This window comes from Tyto alba, unplaced genomic scaffold (assembly GCF_018691265.1).
Source record: "Tyto alba isolate M040663 unplaced genomic scaffold, T.alba_DEE_v4.0 Super-Scaffold_44, whole genome shotgun sequence".
NCBI classification, from domain to species: Eukaryota; Metazoa; Chordata; class Aves; order Strigiformes; family Tytonidae; genus Tyto; species Tyto alba.
In genome coordinates, this window is record NW_024881320.1 from 13,386,575 (window position 1) to 13,403,715 (window position 17,141).

General features: G+C 47.2%; 1 protein-coding gene across 4 annotated transcripts in view; it reads left to right on the top strand.

Moving 5' to 3' along the window:
• The window catches only part of TPCN1 (two pore segment channel 1), a 54,658-nt gene extending 37,844 nt beyond the window's left edge, over positions 1–16,814 (top strand). For all 4 annotated transcript variants that reach the window (XM_042805153.1, XM_042805156.1, XM_042805154.1 and 1 more), the window contains 16 exons: positions 304–352; positions 548–611; positions 1,664–1,708; positions 2,798–2,854; positions 2,945–2,998; positions 4,440–4,512; positions 4,725–4,832; positions 6,003–6,074; positions 6,894–6,983; positions 7,743–7,858; positions 8,566–8,612; positions 9,169–9,237; positions 9,678–9,762; positions 11,268–11,404; positions 12,711–12,791; positions 14,052–16,814. In XM_042805153.1, coding sequence (XP_042661087.1) covers positions 304–352; positions 548–611; positions 1,664–1,708; positions 2,798–2,854; positions 2,945–2,998; positions 4,440–4,512; positions 4,725–4,832; positions 6,003–6,074; positions 6,894–6,983; positions 7,743–7,858; positions 8,566–8,612; positions 9,169–9,237; positions 9,678–9,762; positions 11,268–11,404; positions 12,711–12,791; positions 14,052–14,174 — 1,270 coding nt within the window. In that variant the 3' untranslated portion in view covers positions 14,175–16,814. The remainder of the gene's footprint in view (positions 1–303; positions 353–547; positions 612–1,663; positions 1,709–2,797; positions 2,855–2,944; positions 2,999–4,439; positions 4,513–4,724; positions 4,833–6,002; positions 6,075–6,893; positions 6,984–7,742; positions 7,859–8,565; positions 8,613–9,168; positions 9,238–9,677; positions 9,763–11,267; positions 11,405–12,710; positions 12,792–14,051) is intronic.
• The last annotated feature ends 327 nt before the right edge of the window (positions 16,815–17,141 follow it).

Here is a 17,141-nt window from a genome sequence, read left to right on the forward strand (position 1 = left end):
ATCTAAGCCTCAGGTCTTTCCTCTCAGTGGTAAAATTCTGGAGTTCAGTAGAGCCAGAGTTTCCTCTAAGGGCTGTAGTGTGGCAGAAAGAAGATAGATGTTGCACCCTGATCTGGCTATTGTCAGTCAGTAACCTTCGGCCAGACTGGAAAGAGGTCAGTGTTGAGCTACATCAACTGCTGTTGCAGTTCTAAGAAGGAGTTAATAACTTCCAGGGACTCACTGATGATCGTGTCTGACAAGGACAATTAAGGATCCGATCAACTCCAAGGCTCTGATCAGATGCTTCTTTCTATTTTGCAGTCTAAAGGACTTTTACAATTTCTATGAAGTTGTTGGCTTAAAATGGAAGGTAAGTATTTATTGGGTGGAAAAGAGGGGAAGGGTGTGTGGGAGGGAAAGCAAAGGAGGCCAGTGATTAAAGAGGTGAGTAGGAGACAAAGGCAATCTAAAAGAAGCAGATGATGGGGATAAGGTCTCCATCATTGCACATTTTTTGTATGGATGTAGCATTCACTACTTCTGATCGTGGCTGTTCTGCTTCCAGGCAAAACGAAATCGCGAGCACTGGTTTGATGACCTTCCACGGACAGCATTCCTTATTTTTAAAGGTAACAGGCTGTGTTTTCATAACAGCATGTGTTCAGCGAACAGGAAGAGCATTTCTTTACAAAGACAGAGCCCTCTGGAGGGACCTTCTCTTATGTCCCTGGTAAACAGTCGAGGGAAGGCCTACTAACCAACTCTGTGTATTCAGAGCCTCCGAGGTCAGAGCCTTGTATTTAGAATCTCCAAGGAAGACTTCTGTCATGTAAACATTCCCTGTGCTCTGACCCAAACCCTGGCTTCCTTAAAATAAGAGACATTTTGTCAGAAGCTCCGTAGCGAAGCAGACCCTGAGGTCATGGAGGGCTGTATTCCTTTTTTTAGCGCAGAGGTTAAGTTGGGATTTATGATTGCTGAATCTAGTAGAGTTTATAGAGTGTCTTCACATCCCAGGCAGCAGCAAACAGCAGCGACTGTGGAGAGGGATTTGTGTTTTCACAAAAGCTGTTAGTCTTCCTAGTTCCAAGATGTGGTTGCAGCACTCATACAGGTCAAGCGTGGCTGCTCAGGAAAGGGAAAGAGGTCTGAATTACCCATCAGTGTAATCTGTCTTGCAAATGTGATTTATCTCCCATGTTCCAAGTTTCCTGATTGAATGTAGCTATTCAGAAATAAGAACTTACCTGCAATTTTTTTTTTTTTGGTGTTGCATGCTACTGGGAAGCAGTTAACACCATCCTGATCCAAACACACAGCTGCCATAGGAGTCCTGTGTATCTCTGCTGATGCACTCAACTCTCCTTGACAGCAATATGTGTTGTTCCAAACATGGGCAGTGCTTCAGCAGCTGTATTTACCTCTGTGAACACCACAGAACTAGCACATAGAGAAAAAAAAAGGCATCCTGGGGGTTAAGGATAGCGAGTTCATTGCTGCTAAAATTCTAGAGGAAATTTGAATTTGGTCCCAAGAAGTAAAAATTAATAATCTGCTAATCTGTTTAGCTTCTGTGCTGAGGGTTGGTACGAAAAATGCCTCTAAGGAGAAGATAGTAATCTGTGTGTGAAGTATGGAAGGTCGTGTAAACTTTTGTTTTGTCATACTTTCCTTCATGCAGGCATCAACATCCTTGTGAAGTCCCGCGCGTTCCAATACACCATGTGTAAGTAGAAGTCATGAGCTGTCTCTCTGCTAGGCCCCCCCGATCACTGGCTCTGGTATGCTGTGTCTGCCAGCCCTCGCAAGGACTTAGTGTGGCAGGGCCTGGTCTTTGGTCTGAGCCATAACTTGTGTACAAATTCTGGAGCTTTGGCAGAGAGGGAGGGAACTGGGTGGTCATGCCGACCACTACTGCAGCCTGGGCTCGCAGCTCTCGCCGTGTCGAGCCTTCTGGAGAGGATCACTGGTTCGCTGCTTCATAGCGCACTTGTGGGTCAGGTTCTGTGGGAGGCAGCTTGTTGCACTTAGGTGGGTCGGTGGTTAGCTTTCACAAGCCTTGAGGTTTTTATCTTGCAGCTGAAGGACGCTGAGTAAGGAACTGCCTTGCCAGTCAACCATCATCTTCTGATTGCACTTGAAGGTGCAAGCATCCTCATTTCTGGAGGGATTGTTTGGCAGCTGTACTGCCTGTGAGAAGGATTCTGTGCTCCTTTCCTCTAGAGGAGAAAGAGTGCTTACTCACGGTGCTACTTGCTATGTTGTAAACAATCTGCTCCTAGTCAGTAATTTGGGGTTTTACAAATGTTGGAGGAAAAGCTTTTTGTAAAATGAGATGCTAAACTAAAGAGGGTGGGGTGGAGTGAGGAGATCTGAGTGAAAAGGAGAAGTCCTGCACCCTCAGGATTTGAATGCTGGGGAGCAGCGATAGATCCAGGCCAACAGAGCTTTGTCCTGCACTGTCAGGGACCCAGTGGCTCTTGAGATCTTGTTCCAGAACTAGGAGGGAGCTGAAGTATGCAGGTAATAATGTGACAAAATGTATGATAATGATGAGTTTAAATGATGGCACATGATCAGGACCATTGTTTTGTTTCAGTTTTGCTTCCTTCTGAAGGTGAAGGTACTGCATCTGTTAAAGTCCTGGGAAGAGTCAGGGTAGAAGACTCTCCCAAGTTATGAGTTCGATTTGTTGAATTGGAAACAATGGCCCTGCCGCTTGTCTTATATTGTACTCTTTTTTTTGTTAGCCTAGGAAATGGATGTCCTCTAGACCAGGAGTGTTTTTGCCATGGGTTTTTACTTTGTTTTCCAGATACTGTGGTGGCTGTGAATGGAATTTGGATTCTTGTTGAAACCTTCATGCTGCAAGGTAGGAAACACTGCAGTTTGTTTCTTAACTATGAGGCTGGGGACTTAAAAAAAGGGAAGGCTAGAAAAAAATTCTTCTTATGTCTTGCAGGAGGGAATTTCTTCTCCAGAAATGTCCCATGGAGCTACATAGTCTTCCTCACAAGTAAGCTGATGCCTCCCCACCGAGTTGTGTCATTTCATAAAGAGTTAGGACGGGAATAGACAGCTGTGCTCCCAGATTATTCAGTTTGAAGTTAAAACTTAGCCACAGGCGTGCAGACTCCATCTAGAACAGTACTGTGCCTGGCAGGGATTGCCAGCACCCACACAGACCCGTGTGAACGCTGCTGCAGTGTTACGCAGCTCCCTGCACCACTGCAGTCTGGGGAGCCTCTTACCCCTGGTGCAACTCTCTGCAAAACCTGCTGCACTACACTGAAGTTGGCTTCAGCCCAGCGAGCAGAAGAGCATCGTTTCTTAGGCACAGCTTGCACAGCGAGGAGCTCCTCTAGACTTGTGATGGCTCTGTGCGGAGTTGCTCGCGCTGCTCTGACTGTTCCAGGAGGTATTACCAGCTCGGGTCTGATTGCAGCTGTGAGTTGGCTCTCTGCCACACAAAGCAAGGCGGGCTTGTCGGAGTACAGAGTGCAGGGGCATGCTGAGGAGAAGACTGAAAGGACTAGATGAACTAGTTGATGGAGCTGAGTTTTACAGTTGAACATCATCCCCTCCGTGAACGTGTACCTTAGTCTTACTTTTCAGCCCAAATATAAGCAATTGCATCTTCATGTGCTGGTTCATTGCGCTGCCACAGAACTCTTCACTGATGTGAATTCACTTCCCTTCTGCCAGTGTCTCCTACTCAAGGAGAAGCGAAGTATAGTTCCACTAAATCAAAGTAGTGTGTAAAACAGCAGCAGAAGGTTCTCTGGAGAATCTAAGAGAGGTTGCTAACCTCTTATTTGACTTCTGGGTAGCTCTAGTGCTTCCCTGGCCATTAGTCTTCAGAACACTTGTTATGAACGTTTGAAGGCAGAGGCACTCTGCAATCCTGCTTCTCACAAAGATGATGACATCCAGCTCTTCTCTTTGCTTTTTTCCCCACCCCTTCTTGGAACCTAGAAAGAAAGATTCTGGGATGACAAACAGGACATCATCCTGTTATTATGGTGTTCTTTAACCTACAGGCCAACAAAGTGCTGCCAGGTCAGAGGGTGAAAGTAGATGGCTCTTCTTGGAAAGGATCTCTCCCTGCAGGTCAAGGCTAGGCTATGGGCTGTGGATATCTTCCACTGAGAAGAAAATAAACAGGCAGGACTGAATTCCCTACACCGCTTTCTGGCCTTTCCTACAGGAGCTTGTGCCTCAACATTTTTAGCATGTTAGCGAACTAAGTGTTTTGTAGACTGCTCTAGAGTGAAATTGCAATGAATACAGGAAAATTTGGAAGAAAAATGTCTCTTTGGCTTCTCACCAAGAATAAGAAGGATGGATGGGGGTCTCTTAAACCTGTATTCAGGAGTCATCTTTGGGGGCAACCCTTTGCATAAGCCCTCCTTGCGATGCTGCTTATTTCTGTCCGTGGCTGTCATCTTGTTTTCCAGTTTACGGTGTGGAGCTGCTCCTGAAGACCACTGGACTGGGGCCCGTCGAGTACCTGTCCTCGGGTTGGAATCTGTAAGTGCACGCTGACGTTTTGAGAGCTGGCGAACATTGCTGGCTTAGACTAACTTCTGAGACGAGTTTTTAGGCCTGTAGACAAGGCTGTCAGCAGGCTATTGTAATCCTTGTGCATCTTGTTAGGCTGGAGCAGCACCAAGTACCTCTCCTCTGCTGAAACACTAGTGATAAATCATTGCTCTTACTTTATTACATTTTTTTCTTTCCAGCTTTGACTTCTCAGTCACCCTGTTTGCATTTTTGGGACTCATGGCGCTGGCGTTTAACATGGAGCCATTCTACTTCATTGTGGTCTTGCGACCCCTTCAGCTGCTGAGGTGAGACGGGAAGGCTGGGGGGGTACAGAGAGCAGGTGGGGAAGAAAACAGCCAGGCTTGTTTTCCATCAATCCAGTTGGGGACCAAGCTCCTTACCAGGAGAGGGCAAGGATTGCTCTGTGGGTACGTGACCGTGGCAAACAGGAATTGCGTGGGGTAATGAGATTAGCCAGAGTTATCGAAATGAACGCTGACAAAAACTTGGGATGGTATATGAAACCCCGTGCTTTGGAGCTTAAGCTGATCTCTAATAGAGATCAAGGGATTTACCGGGGGCAGATTATCCTGTGCCTGCCTTCATGGGGTTCTTACACCTCCTCTAAATTATCTGATGCTGTTCAGAGAAAAGCTCTTCTGTCAGGGTGAGACAGTCTGAGCCAGTTTAATAATTTCCATTGAATTACCAGAAATTACAGTTTTCAAAGGATGCTGCTTTCTAGGGTGAAGTACAGCCCTGCTCTAACTGCATCTCACACTTTAAGCAAGACTGAGGCCTGTAACCTCGCTGCAGCTCAGTAAGATGGGGTCTGATTAACCCTCTCATTTCGAGGCTGTTACAAAGGTACATTCACCTTTGCAGAACACTTTGAGAGCCATAGGGGAAAGGCATTTGAGGCAAAATGTTGTTTTGTTAAAAACAAGCTAGTGTAATTTAGCTCTTCAGTGAGGATTTAAAGAACACTTTATGACACTCAAGGGGGAAAAAAAAATAATGTTTTCTCTGTTGCTCCCCTGCCAAAGCCTGTGTTTGGCAGCTGTGTTTCTCTGTAAAGCCTGATGGAGTTGCCAAATCTTAAATTAGCAGGCACAATGTAGGGTTTTTTCATCAATTTTTATTGGGTCATGAGGGAAGCACAGAAAAGTGTGTGTCTGAGGAAAGAAGTAATGAATCCTGTTCTTGTACACAGGACTAGTTTAAGTTCTTATGATTTTTTTTTTTTAAATGGCTATTTAAGCATCATGCTGTGTAGAAAGACGTAGCCTTTTCCTTGAGATTCCTCAATCCTGTAAACACTTAGTTGAAAGTGTCATAAACAGATGGGACAGCCAGGTGAGCAGAGACCACTTGAGTAAGAGCAGATCCTGTGAATATGGTGTCAGGAAACCTTACTTGTCATTGACCTGTGGGAAAGTTGCAGTGCGTGGTTAACTACTGGCTTCTCCTTTCAGGCTATTTAAATTGAAGAAACGCTACAGAAATGTCCTGGACACTATGTTTGAGCTGTTTCCCCGGATGGCCAGGTACTAACTTCTCTTTGGGTGATGGCAGGGAGGGGGGAGTGAAGGTTTAGTGTCTAGGGCTGCTGTCAGGATAGGAACCTGTCAAACCTGCTGAAGGTGATTGTGCTCTGATCTGCCAATAGATTGTTACTGACTCTTCAGGGTGCTGGTAGGGTGTTATCTTCCAATTTCTTGGAGTATTATGCAATATGCAACACTCCACCACCCTGGGCCACCTCCTGCTTTTGTGTTGGGAGCATTACTAAGAGTCGATGCTTGTTTAATTTTTCTCCCCCATCCCAGCTTTTGGTGAGAGGGGAAGCCCATTTGGGAGGAACATTGGCATGAATGTTCCCAGATGTTTCTCTGTCCTTAGTACAGCCATTCAAGAGCCTTACTGGGAAATGGTGGGGCAGAAAGAGCTTGGTGTTTAGGGCATCCTCAGACCTTACTCCCTTGAAGGAGGTCTGAGCAGAGCGTGTTAGCTAGAGAACACTGTTCTTGGCACAGTCCCTGCATCCAAGGACATGGAGAGGGCAGAAACAGTGTGTGTTGTTTTTTATTAAAGAAACAGCAGGGAAATGTTTGTTTACCAGAAAAAGACAGACTGGGAGGGAATCCAGGCTGCTCTTTAGTTTCTCTCTTCCGCAAGTGGCAAGCTCCTTGTCCAAGGACTTCAAGAGAATGAGAGCAGGCAAAGAACTGCAGAGCCACAGTGGCAGGGAGGGTGATCTGGGATTTTCAGTGCTGCTTCCCATCCATTGGAAATGTCTTCCAGAGCAACCAGCCTGTGACTTTGTGTTTTCCTGCCTTAGCAACTCTTTCTGGTTTTGCCTCCAGCCTGGGTTTAACCCTGCTGATCTTCTACTATTGCTTTGCCATTGTTGGCATGGAGTTCTTTGCTGGTGTGGTCTACCCGAACTGCTGCAAGTAAGTACTGCAAATCCATTCCCCTCTGCAGTGGTTTTGGTGTACAGCCAGTGGCAGTGAGCTCTGGCAGCTCTGTCTCCTTGTGGAGAAGGGGCCAGAGGATGGGTCTGAATGGGGTTTTGCAGCTAAGGCAACATGCTGCAAAAATCTAGGAGGCACTTCACTTCTCTAGGTAAGATTGGATGAAATGGCTTTTGCGTTGCGTTTGGAAAGGGAGAAATTTCTGTGGTAGGGTTGGCTGGTTTTACTGAGCTCTGTAACTTGCCTTGGGTAGTTGCACTGGGAGGATTTCTTCATGGTACTGTGGCTGGAAACCCTTGTAACATCTGCTCCAGAGCGAAGTTGAGATTTTTATCTTGGTGATGCCAGAGTTGCTTGGCCAGACATGTTATATATTTAGGCCTCACTTTGTAACAAGATAAATTCACCTGGTCTTGGAAGCTGAGCTGTCCTATGCCCTTTTCATCTTAAATGATGGCAGACCACTTGGAAATGCCAAGCTTTAAGGGTGTGAGTCTAACTCCAATGCTCAGTTTTTCTGGTATAATATTTGCTGAATGATCAGAAAGGCTCCGTGTGCTCCCTGAGCTTGTGCTGAGGAGAGAGGCTTTCTTTCAGAGAAAAAGGCAAGTGTTGGCCAAGAGGTAGAAACTGCCACCCTGCTCACCAGCCTCTAAGCGTTGTGGTATTTATAACCCTTGAAATTTTCCTTGCCTTTCCAGTTCTCTTCTCATTCTTTGTCCTGGTTTCTCCAACCAGCACAAGCACAGTTGCAGATTCCTACCGCTGGGTGAATCATACAGTTGGCAACAAGACGGTTGTGGAAGAAGGTTATTACTATCTCAACAACTTTGACAACATTTTGAACAGCTTTGGTAAGGGCAGTTTTGTCTGTAGCAAAGACTATTCCGTAGTGCATCTGCATTGCTGCAGAGCTGGATGGCAGGACTGTAATGCTCATGTAAGCCTGAGACTCTCCCATAGAGTCCTAATAATGTACCTCAAACACTCAGCATCCTGCTCTTTCTGTCTGGAGAACTCCAGCTGACTAATTGTGCCGTGACTGTTTAGCAAAGTAAGCAGAGATCTCTTAAAAGCCAGTGTGAAGCCAGCAGATCTGTTCTGACTGGTGATCAGACCAGACTTCCAGACATGTTTGAGGGCTTTAAGTCACTACCCTTCTAAAGAATCAATAGTGATGCTAATACATTTCTTTAAATGCACTGATGAAGAATAATTTTAATGTGTTCATTACTCTCTGTGATTTTTCTTAATGTGCGAGCAGAGATGCTTATCTCCTGGAGATTTTGGAGGTCTCCAGGCTCTCTGGGGGAAAGAGCCAGGTCTGTTTCTCATTCTTGTAAGAAATACAGATTAAGCCATGCTCCTGGTTCCGTGGGTCTAACCTCCTTTGAAGCGATTGCAGTGAGGAGGATCTGCATTCTGTCTCTGGATTTGCTGGCTGTATTGAAACTCTGGCTGCATCAGTCTTCCCTGTCAAATACTTTGTCTAAGAATCACTGTAAAGTAGGTCAGGATGGATAAAGCCATTGTCTGTATTTTTTCTCCCACTTATATACAGTCACGCTGTTTGAGCTGACAGTCGTCAATGACTGGTACATCATCATGGTAAGTAAACCTCGTCTACCTTGTGTGCTTGGATGGCACAGACTCTTCACCAGTTGAGCTAGATCTTCCACGCCGCTGCTTTTTTCCCCTGGTGATTGGAGATGGGTCCAACACTGTCACTTGTTGTTGCCAGACATCTTTTGGTCCTGATTGTTGGATGGCATTTGACCTCTGGCATGCTGCTGGGCATGTTTTCTTGTGAATCTTGACCAGCCTTCAGGCCAGGTTTCACAATTGGGGCAAATGAAGTCTCTGTATTCCAGCTCGTCAACCGGCTGTCCAGACTGTGTTCTCCTAGCAGCAATGGCTCTTACAGCCACAAGCTTTAAATGTTCTGTGTCTTTGTATGTAGGAACCCCTCTTTTTAGCTTGAGGGGCAGATGAGCTGCAAGGACCAGTTGAGGCGTTGAGCACTGTGCAGGCAGTCCCTGGGGCTAACTGTGGAGCTGTGAATGAGAGAGAGATAATATTTATGCCGCTTTATGTCTGTTGGCAAGCAGTTAACAGCAGTCTCCCCCTTCTTTTATGCACTACTGGCTTCTTCCCTCCTCTTTAGGAAGGAGTGACATCCCAAACCACTCACTGGAGCCGTCTTTACTTCATGATCTTCTATATTGTGACCATGGTAGGTTTCTGGACATGCTTCATGCATCAGATGGTGGGGATGAGGGGGGGAGACAGCTTTTACCGTATTCCAGAGGGAGCTCCATCCCTAAGTGAGGACAACTTTGCTCTTCTGCATAAATGTCTTCCAGAAATAGGTGTGAGTCCCCACCACTTGCAGAAAGTTGAATTTATGGGCATTGACAAAGCTGATGCTGCACAAATCTGGGCCTGGGGTAAGGGCTAGGGCTGCACAGGAGGCTTATTCTGTCCCTGTTGTGGTTGACTTAGCAGTTTACTCACAGGTAGATGTGTGACCTGTGCATCCCCACTGCCATGGAGGAGCTGGGTGGGGAGCACAGAGTTGAAGCACAGGCCAAATGCTCAGCTTCCATTTGAGCTGGGCTGGAAGAATCCTCCAGCAGCAGCCTCCTTATCTCTTCTCTTCATGTCCTCTCCCAGGTGGTGATGACAATCATCGTGGCTTTTATTCTGGATGCTTTTGTCTTCCGCATGAACTACACTCGGAAAAACCAAGATTCAGAAGGTCAGAACTTGAGGACTGGTTGACCCACAATGTTGTATCTTCCCTCCTTGGTGTCTTATGTCTGTAGGAGAGAATGGGATTGATCAGAAAAGACTAGATTTTTTTTTTTTTTTTTTAACCTGATTTCCTAAGATCATTCTTATGCTTTTGTGTCATTTCTACCTAGCCTTTCTGCTCCTCATATCTCCCCCAGCACTCCCCAAAAGGGGTGCGTGTATGTGCATGTATGTGTTTTTTTACACAAATATATACATATGTGTGTGTGCACGTGCACATGCATATAATCTTCAACTACTTGAACCATTTCAACCAAATTATTTGAAGTTAGGAAGTCCGCATGCGTTTCGTGAAAGGAATCTGTGAAACATTACAGCAACAATGCAGCAGAGCTCAACAAGAGACCATACAGGAAATGAAGGTGATTTTAAAAAAATTAAGGAATTTCCCTTCCTCACTAATACACTCACTGGCACCAGAATGTGTCTCCACGTGGCTTGTCCAGCATTCAGGTACCAAAACACTGGAACCAGGTGGTTTGCCAGCACTCTTTGCCATCACATGGAGGACAACAGATGCTGCCTATCCCGTTCTTTCCACATCTCCCAGTTGTTCTTAGACTGGTGACTACATCCTGGTTTTGGGCATGCCTTTCTGTACCCTTTAGGAACTGACAGTGACTAATCTCTCCATCCCCTCGCCCTGTGAGTCATCAGTTTTACTCAACTGTCCTTTGTCACCTGAGCTGAGTGTCTGAAACTGCATGGAACTTCATGACCTGCTAATTTAGGTGCCATAAACACATTAATCTCTTACAGCCCTTCTCCTGCTATTCCTTCAGGTGATCTACACCCAGGCTTTTCTATTCATTTTCTGTGCAGACTAATCTTAGTATTCTGCAGGAAGGAGGTGTAGCCACTGCACTCATATATTTCATACCAGGGAATCTTCCCTGCAGAAACATGAGGAAGGCCCCAGCCATGGGAGTAGCTTTGACCAGCCCCTCATCTTACTTAGGTGCAGGACGATCAAATTTGTGTGGCACAGGCCCGTGGGAGCCAGTCGTTGTTAGTTACAGAAACACTTTTCATCGCAATCCCTCCTGCAGTTTGGAGGGTGCAGTGAAAGGCATTTGTTAGCACTGAACTCCCAAGCTGTGTTAGGCAGTTGAAGGTCAAAAGGCATCAATTCCTGTGTGATGATTTGCTTTGTTAATTTAGAGGTATGAGAAAAGCTACAAAACTTTTTTTTTAAGATACTGAGGAGCCTGATGTTTTAAAAAGCTGAGATGCTTGTTGGCCCTACACACCAGTTAACAACTTCTCTGCCTTGTTGGGGGACCAAAGACATACACGTTTGAGTCCCAAAAGTAGGTGCAGACTGTGCCTGAGATCTGGCTTGGTCCTGTGCGCTGTTAGGTTTTGCCTTCCAGGATTAGCATAGCGGCTGATGAAGCAATGTTCATCTTGGAGAATTTTTTTTTTTTTTTCTCTTTCTCGCCTCTCCAGAAGACAACGGCATTGTGCTGGAGAAGGAGATCTCCAAGGAGGAGGTGGTTGGCATAATCGAGCTGTACAAGCGGAGTTCAGCTGCCACTGAAACGGCTCAGCTGCAGAAGATCGTTTTGCAGATGGACAAATACGGGGTAAGATGAAACGCTTTCTGCAAGTTCTCAGCTTCACGGGAGGGAGGCATGCCAGGGACACACATGCCCTTTTGCTCTCTTAAGAAAGAAGCTGCATCCGTCTCTAGTGCTGAGAGCTGAGCTACTGGAGGGACTCTGCAGCATCTGCGCAAAGTTTTGCTAATCTAGAAAAGTAGCAGCTGCATTGCCCCTGCAGTCTGAGCAGCCTTGACAAAGGCTTGTTGCTATTGCCTGCAGACTTTGCTTAGAGCTGTCCTGGCCCACTGCTGACTGGAAAAAAGTATATATATTTTTCTCTAAGGAGGCCACTGTCTTGTCATTCTCCTGCCTCTCTCTCTGTGCCATCGTGCACTTAGGCTTGGACAGTCCTGAAACATTACGCAGCAATATGATGGTATCGATTCCAAACACCAGGCTTCCTTTCTCCAAGGCACTGCTTACATATTCATTCTAAAATGGGATGGACAATTGGAAAAATGAGCTGACCTGGGTAACTGCTTTTGTCTCAGAACTGTTGTCTCATGCATCTGGGAAGAGCTTAAGTGGTTGCTTTAATAATAGCCATTATATTCTTGTGTCACCACTACAAAGTGCAGGTGCTACGGTCTCTTAAGCGACCTTTATTTTCTTTGGTTGGCTTGGCAGTGTAGTTAAAGGCTGAGCTCTTGTTCACACAGACAAAATTCAGAATAGTGATGATGATACCAGTCAGAAGCAGTTTTCAAGACAATAAACCAAAGGAGGATGCTGTCCTCAGCCTTGCAGTGGAGTACAGAATGATGATGCCAAACCTGAGGTTTCTTTTGCTTCTCGGTCCTGTTCATCTAACTCAAATGGTCAGAGAGGAATTCAAGCTTCAGCTCTCTCCTTACAGAATTCAAGAATTCCAGGCCCGTGGAGTAAATGGTGTGGTCTAGACAAGTGGGACCTGAAATTGTTCTCAAGAAGATCTTATTTGGAAGCTTGGGTTTGAGCCTTGTTCCAGGCACTGATGTTATGTTCATCTGACTAAATTTAGCACCACTGACAGATGCATCCATCCAAGCTACAGCTCCCTCTGTAGTCTTTGGGGATCTGCTCAGTGTGACTCATCTCAGCCTGCGGCAGATGCCCGCATTGGTTGGGTGATGTGCACCCTAAAATGCCTTTTTCCCATGGCAACAGAGGGAGCCCAGGGTAGCCCGAGCCATCGGTGGACGATGGGTGTCTGCATGAAGGATGCGTTGAAGGGACTGATCTTGTGAGGTGCTCAGTGACTGATGAACGTCTGTTTTGTTTTTTCCTCCTCCTTCCCCCAACTCTTCAGCAAATGTCAACACTGTTTCTGGGACGCAGATCAAGGACCAAGAGTGATTTGAGTATGAAGATGTATGAGGAGGAGATACAGGTATGTAGGCCTGAGTTGGAAATATCAGCCAAGTCTCAGTGGTGAGCAGAACGTTGCCTAGAGAATAACAAACCATCTTTTTCAACACTGGAGGCTGCCTTCCTCCAAGAGCCAGGCAGCCGTGTGCTCTGTGAGAAGGGTAGGCAGTAGATGAAGTGTACTTTAGATTGATCCATTCTTGCACTCAAGGGCTTTCTTAAACCACAGAGCACGTCAGAGCCTCTTCAGCAGGTCGGGGTGCCCAGCTGGGCAGGTGTGAGTCAGCCGAGTCCCAGTCACCGTGCGCTCCAGCTTGGCTTGGCTGAGCTTCCCTGGCCTCACCGGGGTGGATGTGTTTGCTGGGGCTCTGAGCACACAGGCAGGGCGCTCCTGGGGCTTGGCTGCTGAGCGCTAATTCGTTAACCCTCTGGAATGTGATTGTGTTTGAGCTTGGGTGTGCCTGTCTGACACACAAACCCGAGTTTCCCAGGCAGAGTGCTCTGGTGTGAGCAATGCTGCCTGGTTTTCTGTCGGAATAGCAGGCTAACAAAGATGGGAAACACTTAAATCATCTGATTCTCTGGATTGTTTAGGGCATTCCTGCTAGTGCCCTTTGAGGTCAGGAACTTTATGCTGTGGTCAGTGTAGTACCTGCCAGACATTCACTGTCAGGTTGAAGGTCATGGGCTAATGTAATGATTACTGCTGAAAGAATTAATCTTGTAACCATTTGAATCTGTCCTTTGTCCCTTGGGCAGATAGCTTGGGGATGAATCTTCAGTCCCCCCAGCAAAAATAAACATGTTATTTACCATGGAGCTGGGTGGAAATCTACAGAGAAGTTCCCGACCTGTTCTGCTTGGTCTCTGATTCAGAGATGTAACATACTATAGCACCCTGGGCACTGCCCAGGACTGGGAGCAACTCTGCAAATCCCAATCATCACGGTAGTCCTCGACGTTCAGGAGGGACGTCCTGAGAGAGGGATATTTCCTTGCCCGGGTTTTTTGGTTCAGCCAACTGGAGCTGAGCCATAGCTGGTACTTGTTGTTTGGCCCGTGGGTGGCAAGGTCTCAGTCAGAGCCATGCTGCAGCTAACCGCCTTGTTCCGGGAGCTTAGGCTGTATCCCAGGCTTTGGGAAGAGCCCCCCTGTGCCCGAGCAGATGTGCCCTCGCGGGGTAGAGCAGCCGAAGGCTCTGCCCTTCGGGGTCCTGCTGGGGGGGCTGCCAGGCCAGTGTGGGGCAGAGCCTGATCTCGGTGTGTGTGATCTCCTGTTGCAGGAATGGTATGAGGAGCATTCCAGAAAAGAGGAATCTCAGACGCCGCTGCAAGAGCCTGCATCTGCTTCCAACAGCTCTCTGAAGCCCCTGAGCCTCCGACAACGCTCCCAGACTGTCATTTAGGCCTAGCTAACGCAAGCCGCCTTCTATGCAATAACCTAGAGTATTACTTCACAGCGTATGTATTGGGATGATGTATATAGATCTGTTCAGTGTACTGTTCAGCTTTAGGGTTTAAATCTCTTCCCCTAGGCAGTGAACTGCTGAAACACCAGTGGCCCAGGGGACTCTGTGTAAGGCTGCTACACAGACTGAGCATGAGGCCCGTGCTCAGAGCAGAGTGAACATCTCGGACAGAACAGAGACCTTCTCCCTCTGAGCCGCTTCCCAGGCTCGAGCCTGCTGTTTGTCTTACCACTAACAGACCCTGGGGAAAAGGACGAGTAATCCATTAACAGCAGGAAATGCGCTGAAGCCACCTGCTTAATATTAAAACTTTTGCCCTTTTTGAAGATCTCTTTTGCTTAAAGGGTACCGTTAACCTAGGAATAAAAGATCAGGGAGTGAGGTTTTGTTTCTTCTCCACCTTCCTTATGCAAAGAAAGGGGAGGTGGTGTGAAATTTCAGCACTTTTGGAAGAGCAGTCTGCCTTTCCCCTCCTTTTCGGCACACCAAGATGCACCCCCTGTAGTAGATCCAGCTCTGGTTATTGAATTTAGCTGTTCCCGAGCAGTTCCGTGGCAGCTGAGGACAGACCTGAGGGCCAGCATCTCATTGTGCTGTGACCATAGGTGGGACAGGAGTTTGGGAAGACGAACTGTGTCTCTGCTGTAGCCATCCAATATCTGCACTGCTGCTGGTCAGTTCAGCCCGGGATTGGGATCGCCTCTGTAAACCCCAAAGCTCCTGTCCCTGCCCAGTGAGAGGGGACATTCTGCAGGGCGATGGCAGCTGTTGACCGCTGCCACTTGGCCACCTGCTCTGTAAATGGCAAATCTCTGGCTGGTCCTTAGCTCAGATAGATGACTAGAAGGAAGAAATGGAAGGTTTTGCAGCTCCAAGTCTGACTTCTGCCCGGCTCTGTGTTAAGGAGAGCTTATGGGCATCAAACTGTACTGCTGGTTAGTCCTCAGCCCGGTCATTGCTTTGTTTATACAGGTGGGCAAGTCCCAGCGCAGCAGTGTTGCTCCTCCCTTGCTCTCACCCTTGCAGAAATGTTCCTCAGGCTGGCAAACGCTGACGAGTCGGATCTCAGGAAGATCCACTGAAAAGCTTTACTGTTCCCCTGAATTTTGGATGCAGGAGGAATGTGGAAAACGATGATTGTTCTCACCCAGCTGGCAAGGGGGCTGCCAGACCTGGTAGCTGAGGGATGGGAAGGGGAGAAGGGATCCCTTCCCAGCTGTGTCCCATTTATTCTGTGATCGTGGCAGGTTGTGTCATCACTTGTGTTTCATTGCCCACGTGATGAGAACCTCTCTCTGTAAGTCCCCTTTTTTTCCCCTGTCAGCGCAGAAAGTGCTGAGGACTAGAAGGATCTGTCAGCTGGGAGGCTCCCCTCACCTCTTGCTCTTTGATCTTTTCTCAGGTTCAGACTAAGAGTAGGACTTGCTGGGGAGGCTTTCTCCTTCCTCCCAGGCAGTGGGAGGTCTGTGTGCCCGTTCCCATTCTCCCACGTACCCGTTTTTCACTTGGTAGCCTCACCACGTGGCACAAGGACAGTGGGAAAGGACTGGCCCTACCCAAGCAGCTCAGGAGCACATTCTGGGTGGATGAGACTTTCAAAACTGGGCAAGGTAGAACTGCTTCTGAAAACCTCTCCCTGCGTAGTGTGGTGGGAGCGTTTGGGCTATGGGATGGAAAGAGCAGCTGAGCAGCTTTCTGGGCAACATGCACACACCAGTGTCTGTTCTCAACCCTTGCCAAATTCCCTGGGAGCCTCAGGGCAACTCTTTGTTTCCTTTCTGGGTACTGCAGGTATGAAACTACTTCTGAGCTGAACCGTGAAGGACCTTAAAGGGCTGTTTTCCAAACCATAAATTCGACCACAAATTAATGAGCAGCGCGATTGTTGCTCTTGCAGTTGCTCTGCATGGAGTCGCAGCCTGGGAGATTTATCCAGATTAGTCCTGGGGCTGAAGGAGATGTTGTTTATTTTGTTTTAAGTTGTGGGCAGGATGAATGAGCATTGTGAAGGTTAGGGGGGAAAAAAAAATGTGGCTGTGTTTAAACACTGCATTCCCCTACAGCCTATTTCTCCTTGCAGAGCTGTCAGTGACTTTTTTGGGGGTGTTTTCTGGGTAGGGAGCTGCAGCTTTAAGCTATATTGAGGGAGCACTAACCTGCTTAACATGCAGTAACCAGGGCTCTTGTGTCACAGAGACGGGAATGCTTGGACTGGAGTTCAGGACTCAGGTGCTGCTTCCCTGGTTTTGTGCTGAGGTGTTAATCCGCCCCCATGTACACACTGTATTAATTATTTTTGTAAACCAAGGAGGGTCACAGAAGTTTACTTCTTCCATATGACTTTGGAAGGAAACAGAGTTTGAGTACGGGGCATCCCCTTCTATTTATCCTCCTCTCCCCCACCCGACACACAGACTAACGACAGAGACAATCATTTTGTAGGGAGCAAGGGAGGAAGCACTGCAGGATTTTGTATGCTGGTGTTTTGTTTATAAAATGATTTTATGGACATGTCTGTAAAATATTCTCTAGATTTTTTCAAGCACACTAATAAAAAGCATCCTTGGCTTTGTAAAGGCAGTGGCTTCCTTTCCTCCTTCCCGTGTTATTCCCAGGGCTTGGCTGCAGCTGAAGCACTTCCAGAGTGTTTGAAGAGGAGCGGTGCCCGCCTTCCCTCTCCAGGGGCAACTTCTTGCATGGGCATATTTTGCACGCCTGCCCTGCCAAGCTGCTCTGAATTCTTGTTCCTGAACACTGCAAAGCCCAGCTTTCCTTCTGCCCTCCCCCTGCCAGTTTGTTTCATAAACCTTAAGACAATGCTTTCAAACTTACAATTTTTAAAGCTGCCCCAATGCAATGTTTAAGGTTAGAAGGGGGGTTTTTTTGACCCTGTACCCCACTGTA